At 35.6% G+C, this 15,631-nt stretch overlaps 1 protein-coding gene across 2 annotated transcripts; it reads right to left on the bottom strand.

The window, feature by feature from the left end:
• Positions 1 to 4,260: 4,260 nt before the first annotated feature.
• LOC120117075 (mediator of RNA polymerase II transcription subunit 15a-like) lies at positions 4,261 to 14,649 on the bottom strand. 2 transcript variants are annotated; one of them, XM_039137414.1, is made up of 12 exons: positions 14,460 to 14,649; positions 13,336 to 13,454; positions 12,434 to 12,545; positions 12,016 to 12,118; positions 10,378 to 11,643; positions 9,880 to 9,950; positions 9,265 to 9,339; positions 7,618 to 8,991; positions 7,152 to 7,496; positions 5,237 to 5,437; positions 5,061 to 5,149; positions 4,261 to 4,919 (listed from the first exon to the last, which is right to left on the bottom strand). In XM_039137414.1, the coding sequence occupies exons 2-12, from the start codon at positions 13,446 to 13,448 to the stop codon at positions 4,712 to 4,714; spliced, it is 3,957 nt and encodes a 1,318-aa protein (XP_038993345.1). In that variant the 5' UTR covers positions 13,449 to 13,454; positions 14,460 to 14,649; the 3' UTR covers positions 4,261 to 4,711. The 2 variants fall into 2 exon arrangements, with proteins under 2 accessions (XP_038993345.1, XP_038993346.1); XM_039137415.1 differs by lacking the exons at positions 12,434 to 12,545; positions 13,336 to 13,454; positions 14,460 to 14,649 and adding an exon at positions 11,899 to 11,918 and having other exon boundaries at positions 12,016 to 12,117.
• Positions 14,650 to 15,631: the final 982 nt, after the last annotated feature.

The raw sequence follows: 15,631 nt of genomic DNA, 5'->3' as shown, positions 1-15,631 counted from the left end.
GACTAAGGAAGAATTCATTTACCGAGACAAATTAATTTGCTAGGGCCTGTAGAACATAAGAATATGACAGTGAGGAACAAATTTTCTTACCAAGGCTAGTTTTATCTTGCAAGACTGACGTAGCATTAGACGAAACTACTGTCGTCACTTGGCCAACTGTCCAATCTACCTCACGTGCAATCATACACTCATCAAGGAATTTGAGACCACTGTCAGCTGTTGTTTTTTTCACACAATGGGTATGAGACCGAGGGTATTTAGGGAATTTCTAAGGGAACTAAACCCTAGAAATTCCCACTATAAATACCCCATTATATCTCTTCATAGAGAAGATACGAATATACCCTGAAAAAGAGGCTTGGAGTAAGTGGCTATAGCAGTTCACTTTTTCTATCGTTCCCACTCGACCGTCCTTGGTGCCATCCATAACTGGGCGTCGTCGGAGCGACGTCCAGGCCCTCGAGAGAGGTTTGCCGATGGAGCAGTCATGGTGGTGGTCTGAATATCACGGCAGAGCTCTGTTTTGGGAGTTTTTCATCCTTTTATTCTTAATTTCCATATCATTTAAGGGTTTGTACTTAAAGATTAATTTTGGGATGATATTTACCACACCATAAACTATTTTATTTGATGTTGGATGATGCTTGGATGATACTTTATTTTGATTGTTAATGAATGATGAAGTTTGTTTATGCTAAGTGTTGTTTTGTTCACTATTTTAAACTTTTTCCTTGACACTGTATGAGCTTTTAAGAGATTGTCTGGTTCCACGACAAAACATTCCTAGTCTTCGTAAGAGCTTTTGAGAGATTGCCATTTTTTTAGGAGTTGATACCTAATATCGAGAGAGTTAGGTTTGATCTACGTGAACAAGGGAACTAATTCGGGATGGTGAGGTTCTAATCTGCCTTAGAGATAAGGAGAGGGTTTCGTTCGACTAAAAAAGGTAAATGCTTGAGTAAGATAGGCTAAAAGCTACAGTTTACGCTGAGGGGTATTGCCGTAACAATAGTTTGACAAACCAATGGTTGTAGTTCAAGCTGAGTAGTATTACCGTAGCAAAAGTTCTAGGAACACTCTAGTAAATCCTGTCAGGCATCATAGGCATAGCACACTAAATCATCCTAGACATAGAATAATTTCTCGCCATAGCAAATTCAACCCAAGTGCTCCGTTAAGAAGTCTGATTGTGTGAGGTTTTTTCAGAATATATTAAACTCAACATTTTTATTTGCCTTGACAACTTTTATTAGTTTACCTTTGCATATTTTTATTGCCTCGATCAAATTTTTATGCTCACTTCACTTTATAATTTTTCTCGCTTCGACAATACTTTTTCCATATGTTCATATCATTTGATAATGCTCACTACTATATTAATGACACTTGGTTCTAGTTGTAGCAAACATCAAGAATTCCCACAAATACATGTGGAGACGATAACTCACTCACCACTATATTACTTGCATCGATTGTGTATACTTGCACAGATTTACGTGCCACAACACATACATTTACATGCGATCAAACTCATACATGCAAAAAAAGGAATGTTAAAAAGATAATAAAAATATCAGTTCTCTCTCTCTTTTTTGGGGGTGATGAGCAGTAACAAAAGGAGGAAAACCCAACAAAGATCATATATACAACGTAGCAGCCAAAAAGAGGGGGGGATAACCAAAAAAATGAGAGGAACCGAGAAAATAAACCAAGAACAAAAACAAGAGGGGGAATCTCCCTCTGAAGAGCTAACATAACCAGTCAAAAGCAACCAAAAAGAACGAAAAAAGATAGTCTTTTGTATGATCGAGCAACCAAGTCATCAAAAAAAGGGATAGGCATAAAAAATAAGAATATCGCCTTTCTTGTCTGAAAAGAATCGTCGTCGTCCCCTGGGATTCGGACGTCGTTGAGTCGAAGGTAAACCCTTCGTTTCCCTAGCCTTGGTTGAGTGATTTAAGAGCTGGAGGTGGTCGATTCTTTGGGTTTCCAGGGGTGGTTTTGGCTAGGAAAAGAAAAAGGTGGTAAATGGGCTAGGGTTATATTTTTTGCCTAAATTGTTATATTTATTCAAGCGCCAAAACGATGTCGTTTCATTTAGGGTACGAGGTACCGTTTCAACGCTTTGGGATGGGTTATTTGCTTTGTAAACCCCTTCATTTTTTGTTTTAATGAATTTTGGTCCATGTTTCGTGACTTTTAAAATTTATGATCTTGCCATCAAGTTCTATGCGTGTTGCACTTTGGTCCTGTGTTATGTAATTTTAAGTTTTCGCTGCTTTATACATTTGGCATAACATTTTCATGCTTTTCATTTCAGTCTAATGCATGTTCCTGGGTTTATTGCGATTTTAGTGCCTGGAATGTATGTTTTTTGCGTTTTATGACCTCTATTTGTTTAATTTGCCAATTAGGTCCTTGATCTTGCTATTTTTCCTAATTTTGGGTCACAAGTTTGTCAAACCCTTTTAATCTTCAATATCCCCATGTTTGATCCCCTCTTGAATGCGTTATTTGTATTTAAATCTATTAAAATATACATACGCGCGCACATACATACATATATATATATATATATATATATATATATATATATATATATATATATATATTTGTGCATGTGTGCATGGTGTATATAATATGGTCTATTTTATATATACGTATATATGAATGCATCTATGCATGAGTTTGTTTGTGCCCAAATTATCTAAATACGTGCGCATGTGTATACTTATTTTAATTGTTCTAGCTTTCTTTTTTATATATATATTTTCTTTTCATTTTTTTTTAAAATATGATGAATTAGGCATTTCTTTTAAAATATGATGAATTATCTCATAACTTAGTATTATAGATATTTATTATATGTTACTCTAACAAGATTATAGAATATATTTTCTTAATTAAGTTCAAATATTATTAATCCTCGACATTTCCCTAAGTTCATATATATATATATATATATATATTTGCATTTGCCTTGATATGTAGATCTATGTTTTATGCCATCTTTCTAATAGATGTCATTGTTGCATGTTATGTATGACACTCTCATAAACATCACTCGACTTGATCCAAATAATTGGACTAAGGGTAATACCCTTTCATCTTAAGGTCGTCGTAGAGTGGTTGTTAACGTATGAGAAAGTTACTTTCGACAATTTTAAAATGAAAGTGTATCCTATTAAGTGAAACCTTAAAATTTGACCGCACCTGAAATTTAGGAACAAGAAAAAGAGATGTTCATCTATTTAAATTCTTCGAAAAAATATTGTTATAACTTATAAAATGTCTGATCTCGACATCTTTAAATAATCGAATATCCTTCTTCTTTTTAATAGGATTGGTAATTTCTAATTTAATTTACTTTATTTTATTATCATTTGTGCATTTAAATCAATAATGAATTTTAGAATGGAGTTGTAATATTTCTTTATTTAAATTGGAGTAAGGATTGACTGCTTTAAGGCATGAGATGTCATTTCTTCTCGATAGAAAATAATTAAATATTGTTTTTTCGTCCTAAAATTCAAAGAATATTATTTGAAGGAATATTGAATTAAATTAAACTCGAACTTGTAGATTTCATTGCAAAGACAATTAATTAATCGATTAGGTACCGATTTAGGGCGTTGTGGAGGTATTAATCCTTCCCCACGCGTAATTGACTCCCAAACTCAATTTTTTAGTACACAAACCTTAAAACGTTGTTTTAATAATTTTTAAAATTAAATCTTATTAAAATGACAACATTTTGGGTGCCCAATCACACCCTATCAAAGATTGACGGCAACTCCTCGAATAGATTTTTTTTTTGCTTTAAAAGGAAATACCAAATTAATCAAGACAAGATTTTTTAAAAACACACCTAATTAAAAATTAAATTTGCGATGTTTTTTAAAGAAAAACAATTTCAACACCAAGTCAAACTTCTTTTTAGAGTTTTCGAATCGAGTTCAGTAATACTCAAACTCACTCGTTTACTGCCCTAAGGAGGAGGTTGTTTTCGAGTACTCTTGCCAAGACTGGTACGATCTCGGTATCACCATATGTTCATTGTTTTTTTCTTTTTGAAGAAATGCTTAATTACATTTAAATCTAAGGCTTTGACCCAACCCATGGAACCACTATGTTTACTTAAGACCCAAACTTGTAATAGAATAAATAAGCCTAAAAATCAACAAGGAAATGCTTGTTTCATTCTTTCTTTATTTTAATTTGATATCTCTGGTTTTTTTTTTTTTAATAAAGATGTTTCCGAATAACTCCGCATTAGTTACAGTATTGCCAAAGATTACAACAAATCTCTTATTGGTAATTAATCATAACTAGAATTTTGCTTTGATCATCAAAACCGACCTGACAGATTGAAGACAGAATTTACAGCACAATTCCAGAAAAGCACGAGAAGCCTAGAAATACTACAAATACACAAAACACAATTCATAAAACAGGAAGTGGTAGCACAGTTGACCAAAATGTTGCATGTTTAGACCCTTGCAAGAAACAATAATAATTATATATTGGCATAATTTACTGAAGCAAACCTCGGGAGTTTTATCAAGTTGACACAAAACATCAGCAGAGGCTGCTTCCATGAGTGGACTTGATTATCAAGATATGCATCCTCAAACTGCTTATTCGCTCCTGAGGAAAGCAATTGTCGCAAGTTATCGCCAATTTACACTTTGATTTGAGATGGTAAAGATGTCTATGCAGCCATTGAGCAGTTCTCCCAAGTCCCATATTTTGAGCTAAAGCTGCCTCCACCGCTCTGTTGTGCATGCTCAGAAATTACGGCTCTGGCACAAGCATCCCAAGTCCTTGCAATCTCACCTAGTGACATAGGCTGTGAAAGGGTTCGCAACGAAATGCTAAACCTAGACTTTGCTTTTACGGAAAGGTCTTCATGCTCCTTACTGTCAAACAGAAATATGTGACCAAAAATTATTGAAGGAACATAACCCTAAGCCAAATGCTAATAATCTGCCAAAAAGAATGCCGATCTAAGATGAAGAATAGAAAGTGACGGTTGGGATTCAAATGCAATGTTTACTTACCTGGCTTCAACTGGAAACTTGTCCAATAGGATTGGGGAACAATTTGGATAATTTGTGGGGACAAGCAAACGCAAGGGCTGAATTGGTGACTGCATAGTAACAAAGAACAGATCATGCAAAGAGATCATAGTACTTATCACTAATACATCAATTTCTTTCCATGGTCTGAAATTTACCATTTGCGCTGACATGTACATTGATTTCAAGTTTGAACTGAGAGCCACAGCACTGAAAGAGCACTTGACAATTGTTCCTGAACCCCCTTCAGCAGTTGCTGCTACTGCACCAGAATCAACATCTTCATCACTGGTATCAACCACTGTGTCTATAAGTTGTTGATTTATTTCCCTTATTTCTTCCAAAAGGGCATGATTAGCCTGTAATAGGTCCCATAAAATTTTATATTTCTAACAGCATAAAGCCAACCGCACATTGCTAACTTAGAAAGTACCCAATTATACATCAATTGCTAAATGTGAAAACCAACAATGCCAGGGTTCTATTCGACACAGTCACAAAACATCAAAAGTATACTATAACAGCAGTCGGAAAAAATTTTATTGCCTATATTCAGTTCACCCCTGTGGAAATTTAGTGGATTCTTGATAGAAATCATAGCTTTAATTTTCAATCACTTCAGATATTATAAAACAAAGGTCAAACTGCACCTTGGAATTTAGCTGATAAGGTTCAAGAATTACAAATGAGACTGTTAGATTCATTACAGGCTTCACAAACCAAAATTTGAAGCTTATTAACTATGTTTGATAATTGATGCTTATAGGAATTACACACAGTCCAAGAAAGGAAAGATGGTGTTAAGGGTACACCTAGCCTATAAACAGAATAGAGGACACAGAAGGGAAAAAGGAAATAATACCTGAGAACCACATGATTCCAGAAAGTAATAAAAGGTCAACAAATCTTTTACTTTACCTATGTTTTTGCATTTTATCCACACCTTCATCAAATGCTTATATGTAATAAAGACAACTATGACTCGTGCCAAATAATTAGGATTCATGTATGCAAACTCATTTGCAACTAACATTTGTTAAAGCATTTACAATAATAGGTACATCTTTTTCTTATAGAATCAGTGAACAATCTCCTTAAATTTCAACAACGTTCACCTCGAATAAACTCATTCCTTAAGAACAGAATCAATGTTTTCCTGCTCAAGATCAGCATTGACACTATTGACCTATTCTCATGCATGAGTCAATAATTGTTTCCTCAAGTTAAGGTTTCATTTCCCAGGTGCAATGAAGGATTTAAACAAAGCAGGACGCTATAAAAACCGGAAATGTAATGGTACACATAATAGTCAACAAGCATGAAATGTGCAAGTGAAATGAGCCAATTGAGCTAATAAGTGAAATGATGCAACAAAGTAAATACATGACGGATCTGATAAAAGTGCTTTGCAAAAAAAAAAAAAAATTCTGCATGTCAACAGCAACAAAGTTCAACTTCTTTCTTTTTAAATAGAGCTCGCAATAATTGTTAACAAGTGAAATGAGCCAAGAAAGTAAAATAGTAAATACATGATGGATCTGATACAAGTACTTTGCAAAATAATTGCATATCAGCAGCAATAAAGTTCAACAACCTCTTTCATTTCAAATAGAATACTTGCTTTTTACCAGCACAGAGTTTAACAAACTAGACTTTAAGGTTATTGAAATTAAATTTTCAAGATGTTTATCAAATTGAGAAAATATTTGAGAAAACATGAACAAAGTAAGAGGTAGCACGTTTCAAACAAACAATAGAGCATTACTTTGAAACATTCCAATGTGAACAGATGGAAATTTAATACACCATACATGTATAGTATATAGTAACTAAGCATCACAAACTTGACTTTAAGGTTATTGAAATTAAACTTCAAAGATTTTCATCAAATTGATATTTAATAATTTAATAGCTTCTAATCCAAATTTAATAGCTTCTAATCCAAAGGTAATAGTTGATAAAATATAAACAAAGAGGTAACACTTTTTTAAACAGACAACAGAACATAACTTCGAAACATTCCAAGAGAAAAGATGGATATTCAATACAGCATACATATATAGTACATAGTACCTCAATTCTTGACCTCTTGACAGTAGATGTTGCTGTTGACTCCAAGTCGGATGTCTCTGAACCAGTTAACTGTTTGAAACTATCATTTATGCTGACTACAGAAGATACCGCATTTAGCGGCATGGCACTAGTGTTGCGCTTCATTTTCTTCGTCCCACTCATTCCATCTTGAGTGAAGAAATTTCTTGCTTGTAGGCGACACTTCGTCATAGCAACCAGATCCTCACCAACTGCAGCTCTAGACCCATTACCTGGTGCAGACCCTGCTATCCTGTCAGTCATGCTGACAACTGATCCAATATCACTTACAGAAGCACACAGAGCAGAAGGTGACATGGATTTCACCTGAAATTATAATGTAGTAAAAATCAAATAAATGCAATATCTTTAAAAGATGAAAATTTTGGAAAGGGAAAAATACTAAGCACAAAAGAGAAGGATGAAGTGTCAACTGAGCTTCACTAACCGCCTTCATTAAACGTTCAAGAGGCTGCTCTGTAATGCTTGACTTGCTAGAAACAGCTGTCAAAGCATTAACGCGTGTTCCATCGGCACCTGTGAACTCCGCAAGTAGAGGTGAAGCTGATATCCCTGGAGTGCCAATTGCAAGGGATTGAGAGCCCGTTTGAACACCAGTTCCTTGTTGAAGTCCAACATTTACAGCATTTGAGAGAGAATAAGTGCCTGGAACCGGTTTTTCGGATTCCCCAGGCATAGGTGATGGAGCCAAGGGAGTTGAAGGTGAAGGAACAACAAAAGGTGAGTTTCCAGATTGTAAAGGGGTTCCAGTTTTTGAGATGGATGTTACCAGGCTCTGCTGATCAATCTGTGGGGAAGAATGCTGAGACATCTGAGGAGATGCAGCTTGAAGGAGCTGAGGTGAAGAAATAGGATATTGAGCACCTGGTTTCAACTGTTGATGGTTATAAGGTTGACGCTGGCCTGCTGGGAGGTGCTGTTGGAAAACCCCTGGCTTAACACTGATCCCCTGCCTCATATCATTTGCATCATTCATCTGATGCAGCTGTGGCATCTGGTGTGACTGCAATTGAGTGGGCAGCTGTGGCTTTGCTTGTTGGTGCAACTGCTGCTGTTGCATTAGCTGATGCTTCTGCTGCAGATATTGTTGCTGCATCTGCCGCTGTTGTAACTGTTGTTTGTACTTTTGTGACTGCAAAATTTGATGTTCCTGCTGTTGTTTCATATGCTGGTTCTGAAGCATGCTGGAATTTGATTGGAGAGGATTCATGTTCTGCTGCAGGACACTTAACCCACTTTGTGATGACAAATTACTAATATTTGCCTGTTGAGAGGTACACACAGGATTCTGTTGCAAAGGTCCTGTTGCAACCTGCTGCATTGAGCCTAGAGCATTACCTTGTCCTGGATCCAAATTGGAACCTGGTTGCAGTGAGTTTAACATGGTCTGCTGTGCTGTAGAAGCCCCAGGTAAAGTAGACAAGGAATTATGCTGCATGCTTGTCATGTTGTTCGGCTGCATTGTTGGCATAGAACCTTGTAAATTTATTGACTGCAACTGCAGGTTCATTTGGTTCTCATGAGATTGTGTTTGATTAATTTGAGGTTGAGGCTGCTGCATGGAATGCATATGAGGTGGAGGAAGCTGTCCTTGCTGCATTGCTGAGACAGGTTTTCTTGGCCTATTGGTATTTATAAGATTTATTATCTGTTTCTCATACGAACTCAACTTATCCTTGTAAGCTGGTACTATATTGGCTTTGGAAAATGTTAAGAAATGTAAAAGATGCTCTAACATTGACTTGAATTTTTTCAACCTGTCAAGTTGCTCGGACTTTAGCTGCTGTGGAAGAGAATCATGCTGAAAAATAGAATGCATAGAAATGTTTTAACTGATGTCAGGAAGATTATAAACCAATATTACATCAGATAAGCAAAGTGCAACTGATTAAACAGTACCCATGGACAAGGGATTCAAGTCGCAATCTGAAAGTGGCATGTGATCAAAAGATCTTTCTAATGGGTAATAGAGAAGTCCTCTCTATAGTCTATTTAGAGATACAGGGTGGCAGAGGTTTGTACAGATGGGTTCTACCACTCTTTGAAGATTGATTAAGTAAAAGGATAAACCTACCTGTAGCAACTTGGCAGCAATTTTCTGGTGCATCTCATTTAATTCTGGTAAGTATGTCTCTTTCATGGCCTTGATCTGCAACATAAAATCAGTAAAGGAATGGTTAGCCAACAACTAAACCAATCAATTCATCTAGATGTCTATTAGAAAAGTACAAAGATTTTTCCATTTTCTGACAAGCCAGCACTGATTTTAGTTGATAACCAAAGAAAACAAGGTATCAATAAATGATTATTACTTTGGAATCCAGCTTGCAAGGTCTTATGCAGTGGTCAAGCATGAAAGTCCTCTCTAAATACTTGGACCTTAGTTTTCTTGCTTACCAATTTTAATGGATCTTTCAAAGGAGCTGAAGGGTTTTTGTAAGTTTTATTTTCTTTCTTTGAAGAACAACCAAGTTCTTATTAACAAACTAATAAGTCACTCACGAAATGTCAGAATTTTCTTTTCCCGACTTTCCTTTTCAGTTCTAATTCTTCTGATCTATAGTTCCTGACTTCCTGTAAAAAGATGCGTCTCAACATAAACACATCCCAGCATACTCTAGTACTCTCCCAGCACAACTTTACTACACTTCAAAGCCTTCTTAGGAGAATATGTCAAGATAATCTTTACCTTTTGATAGACCTCTTCTTGCCAATCACCCCCATTTGCCTGTCCTGTTTGAGCTGTGGAATCTAAAGATGCTAAAAAGAGAAATATAAACAATGCACATATGAAAAAATGGAAAGTTTTTGGAGCAAGAAGAATAAGGAAAACATAATTTAAATGAAAGAAAAATTATTATACACAAAGATTCATGATTTTGTTGCATGTGAAAAAGAATATGGAATATATAGCTTATGGAAGAAAGGTATTTTTGAGTAGAATACGATCAATTCTCATAGAAAATTAAGGTAAACATAGCTTAGAAGGAGAAAACCAGGGATCATAATGCAGCTAATAGACCCACCATGGGTACAACTTAAAGGCATTTGAAGAAACCATTAAACATTCTGGACATGAACATATGAAGATAAAAAAAATCGCACAGATTAGTTAAATAACACTCGCTATCAGAAAGAAACAAAGCAAAGATCAACAGTATGCAACAGCAAAGATTCAAAAACATACTCGATGATGTCTCTGGAACAGCTCTCTGTGACTCATACAACTGCTTTTGCTGATCAATCAAGTTTTGTGCTTGAAGCAAGGAATTTGGTGTTTGGCCCGATGCTTGAAGTCTCTGCTGCATATTTTGTTGTACTTGATTGGGCTGTTGTTGCAAACCCAACTGTTGTTGCATCTGAGACATCAGTTGCTGCTGTGGCTGCTGGGATGTTTGTCCTTGAGTTGGTAACAAATTAGGTGCAGTCTGCTGGGCTTGTTGGAGTGGAACCTTATGCTGGGATAGCATGTGTAAAGATTGCTGATTAGATTGCTGTTGCTGTAATCCTGAAATATTACTCTGAGAACCCAACTGTTGCTGGTGTATATTTGAAAGGTTGTTTTGTTGAGCCATTAACTGCTGCTGTTGTTGCTGCAGGTTTGGAAGATTACTAGACTGACCTAGTAGTCGCTGCTGCTGCATGTCTGCAATGGTGTTTTGTTGTCCAATTAACTGGTTCTGTTGTATATTTGCAGCATTTGTCTGTTGCCTCATCATTTGTGGCTGCTGCTGTTGCAGAGGCTGTTGTTGTTGCTGCTGAGGTATCATTGACTGCTGTGTCATTGGAGTTTGTTGTTGATGAATACCAGAATTGGTGGTCTGTTGTGGCTGCTGCTGCTGTCTAAGGACCGACTGTTGATGCTGCTGAAGCATGGACTGTGTCGACTGTTGCTGGTTCTGTTGAAGACCAGGAAGAGGAGTTGATTGCATGGCTGATTGTTGCATACCGGATTGCTGGGAAGATTGCAACTGAGTAGGTGGTAATAGGTTTTGCTGCTGCTGTTGCTGCATGTGAGACTGCATGAGCGAGGGTTGGAGATTCCCCTGTTGAATCTTTTGCTTCATAAGTTGTTGTTGTAGCTGCTGGTGATATAGCTGCTGCTGCTGCTGCTGCTGTTGAGGAAGCACCTGTTGCCTTCCTTGCATTTGCCTCTGCTGATTAGCAAAAATATTGGAAGGCATTCCTTGCCCCATTGAGTTCTGTGAAATTCCTGACATGTTTTGCATGTTGGAATTCTGCCCAACAACACTGGATATAGGATTCTGGGATAGACCAGAGACAGGAGGCATTCCAGATTGTAAACCAGCAGAACTCTGAACTCCAGCAGATGCCATGTTATTTGGAACACTCTGGGGTAACAGTTGTTGACGTGCTTGAGATTGATTACTTTGTAATGGTATAGGAACAGATTGCCCCTGACTGTGAACTTGGTTTTGCATGCCCTGAGAACCTACCCAATATTTTTTTTTTAATTCAGAAAAGTTGGGAAGAACCACAGGAATGGAATTGAAGAATATGAAAAATCATATAATAAAAAAAAACTGGAACAAAAAGACAAATCACTTATAAACCTCTCGTCTCTCCAAAACAGAACTTACCCCATTAGTTTAAATATTACTGCAGCTACCATTGAATAAGGGGACAAAGGTACAAAAGGAAATGTTCATTAAAATACTAACTAGACTACTACAGCAAATGTAAATGCATGTTGAATGTTAAACAACTCTGCATGTAAAAGAATAGGATTACAGGAAGGACAAGTATACAGAAAGTACCCTACTACTACAGTACATCCAAGCAAATTGCTTTTTCCTCCCATTACCTGGATCAGGAGGTTTGCTACTATTCCCAGTGTTGGGCATGGTATTCTGAGACTTGGTCTCCATTGTAAGCATCTTCAACGATATTCTCCTTAGATAATCAGACTGAGTACAGAAATCCATAACAGCATTAAACAAGTTCCTTTGCTATTCAAATACAAGATTCTTAAATATTTAAATTAATCGTGCTTAATATTGAGTTAGCATTTTGCATCTTTAGTTTTTCCACTCTCTTTACTCCTAGATTTCTTTCTTATTTACTTCCAACACAAATCACAAGGAGCCTGGGTGCATGCATGTAAATGCATGTGAATCAGGAAAAAAATTAACACAAATGCATAGGCGTAATGCAATCAACCTAAATACTGGTAAGAAAAATGCACCCAAGCACATAATGGAATGCTGACATCCTATGATTACCTGGCTGCTTGCAGCTGTAAAAATCTTTTCCTCAAATCTCTCAGCAATTTTCCTGAGTTCATTTAAACCTTCTTGGCCAGAAAATGGAAGGTGCCTCTTCAACGTATCCATTCTATGTGCACAAAGCATCGTGTAAGGTATTGAAAAATAAATATGATATATGTAGGAATCCTTAATTGGTAAATAAATGAATGCTAAGGATGATATCAATCAAGTTAGTAAAAGAATATAAAATCAAATACAAAATTAACAAACCTATAATATGACCAACAAAAAATTTCCCCATCGAACTCAGGACAGCCTTCATATAAATATCCTAAATCCATAGCACTTTAACTTAACAAAACATTTTCCAATATAAATAAAGTGGCCATCATAACCATCATATATCAGCAACATTCAAACAGACCACATATCATAATTGTCATTGTTCAGTGAATGTCGTAGAAAGGAAAGGTCATTAGTGTTAAAGCAATAAGTTATTTAATAAATGGGCACAATTCAGACAGTGGAAATAGATAAGAACTGCAGTCCATATAAAATAGCACTTCAATGAACTAACCAACCCGAATTTTACAAGGATACAAAGATTTAAAGAAAAATGTGTCTTCATTCAATTACATAATTCAGTTATATAGTGATACAAAGTATAAAAGATACAGTTAGACCTGGACCAAATAGCTTAGACACATCAAGTTAAAGATATGTGGCCACATAGACCTCAAGCTATAGGTAAGAGAAAGCTTTAATTCTGAAGCGATGTATTTACTAAACAAAGCCCTTTTGAGTAGAAAACATGGTTTTATTGATGCTAATTTTTCTCACCGCACACAAGCCATAGGGTCTCGGCAACTTAACAACAAGTATATTTAACAGATAATAATATTGTAAAATTCACTTACATCTTGTTGACAATTCTTTGACGTGAGTCAGGCTGCAATGTGGATCTCCATTCACCACCATCCATAGTGTTTTCACCACTGGGAGGAGTAGGCCTCCAGTTATTCGAATCCATGAAATTCTGAAAAGAGCCAAAGAGAAAACATTGATCACAAATATGTCCAATCCAAATTTTCCTTGTCACTATCAATTTTTATTCTCCAAAATAAGAAAAACATTGGACAAAGTTCGTTTCAGTAATACTTCCCTCCCCATCTTAAGTTTCTACTACTGGTATGAAGCTCGGGAAAACAAAGTTTTTTGTTAAAAATATCCCTTTTTCCCACGGAAACCAAAAAGAATAAATGTATACATAAAAGAAGGGCATTTCTTGTAAAGATGCAACGTGCAATACAAGTGTGATGGTGTACATCATTTGCGGCCTCAATTTGGTTCTAACAAAATGAAAAGGCAAGTTATTACACACTCGGGGACACAGTACAACCATGATTGAAGTTGAACATGTTCGTTTACACCATAACCAAATCTTTACAACCGAACATCAATTTGGTTGATTGACTAGTACAAGGTAACCTTCCTTGGCAAGGGAAGGACGTTTAAGATTCCATTATCTTTCTCTCAGCTTTCACCACTAGGCCAGAGCATAACACTGGCAAGCCATTCTAAAATTCAAGTAATTGCTATCCAGTAAAGAATACACTACCTAGCCTCAGCATTATCAAAACTTTCAGCTCTCTAACCAAAAGCAACTGAAACTGAAACTCTTATAGCTGAATATTTTTGACACTTTCCCATCCTTAAGTATAATTTATCGTATATGATCTCTAATTGGAAAAAAAATACAGAAAAAGAAAAAGACAACTATGAACCAAAAGGCCACGGTAGAATTATGTTTTAAATAGAAATAATTTGCTTTTATGCTTGCTTTCATTATTAGGTATCCAAATATCTTTCTAATTTTTTTCCAGAGCAATAAAAAAATATATACAATGTTAATTACTGGTGATATTTAAGAATAAAATAAAATTTTCGTTCCTGAAAGTAAAAACAAAATCACAGGTAAAATTTTCGAGGGAATTCAAGCAACAAAACCCTAAAGTCTATAAAATGATTTTGAAATCTTAACCTCGATGAAGAGTCCCCAATTCCAAGAAATAGATCGGCTTCAAGAATTCCTGAAGAATGTTTTTCCCATTCCGTTCGAGAACTCCTAAAAGAGATTGTTCGCAACTACAGAAATTACTTAATGTTGTATATTTGTTGGGTTGAAAATAAAGCAAAAGAAAAAGAAAATGGAGATAAGGAAGATCGGGTGGTGGAGGTTCGGACCAAAGTTGATAGAACGACTTTTTTAATACACGACCTGTTAGTGTCTATGACTATGTCAATCGAACCTTTTTTGAGGGCAAACTACAAAAATATTCATTGAAGTTTGATTAAATTTATTCTTTCACCACTAAAGTTTGAAAAGTTGTAAACTAATCATTAATATTTTTGAAGAAGCAACAAAACGGTCACTAAGCCGTTAACTTCCATTAATTGGGTCACAACAATTTGATGTGGCGGTTAGAAAAGATGATTGTGTTCCCTTTGACTATGATGGTCATGTTTTGATCGATCCTTTAACTCACATTTAATATAAAATATAATTTTAAATCTGGATGAGTTTCTCTTCGATTTATATTGGAGGAGAAAGATTATAACTTCTATGATACCAAAATGAAGTTAGATCAATTAAATCAAAAGATTGCAGAGCTAAAGATGCTTATAAGAATTTAAATTTATCTAAGAAACGACGAAATTATGAAATTTTAGGGAGCGAAAAGATTTTCATTCAAAAATATAAAAATATATATTTAAAATTTATAAGAATTTAAAAAATATATATTTAAAATTTATAAAATTTAAATTTTTTAAGGTGTGATTTTCCATACCCGCTCTCTCCTCGATCCATCTTTGCTTATGAGCTGTCGAAACCGTCTTTCGGGTGGGCCCGGAATTGGACTTGAATGAATGAGTTAGAGTCGCTACCGATCATTTATTTTAAGAACAAATGGGTTGATCCGATACCTTGATTTCTTACCCGATCTGCATCTTACCAGCGAAATGTCGGATTCGGGAGTCGGTTACAGTCAAGGAAGGGTTAGCGCCCTTGAACTGTCATTTTGGTCTACTTAATTTCCAGTTGTTTTAAATTAAGGAAATTGTAAACTAAAAGGGAAAAATTGATCCAAATTACTTACCTTCAATGGGGTTTTTTTTTTTTAAAACATGTACCTTTAGAAAAATAAAAAAATG

Source organism: Hibiscus syriacus, unplaced genomic scaffold (genome assembly GCF_006381635.1).
Source record: "Hibiscus syriacus cultivar Baekdansim isolate YM2019G1 unplaced genomic scaffold, ASM638163v2 tig00110318_pilon, whole genome shotgun sequence".
NCBI lineage: Eukaryota > Viridiplantae > Streptophyta > Magnoliopsida > Malvales > Malvaceae > Hibiscus > Hibiscus syriacus.
The sequence above is the reverse complement of the archived record's forward strand: the minus strand, read 5'-3'. Positions and strand labels throughout refer to the sequence as shown.

Coding starts and splice junctions, on each gene's coding strand:
- LOC120117075 (XM_039137414.1), bottom strand. CDS start 13,448: ATGGATTCGAATAACTGGAGGCCTACTCCTCCCAGTGGTGAAAACACT. Junction 11,644..12,015: donor TAGCAAACCTCCTGATCCAG/GTAATGGGAGGA, acceptor AATATTGGGTAG/GTTCTCAGGGCATGCAAAAC. Junction 4,920..5,060: donor AAGTTTCCAGTTGAAGCCAG/GTAAGTAAACAT, acceptor TCTGTTTGACAG/TAAGGAGCATGAAGACCTTT.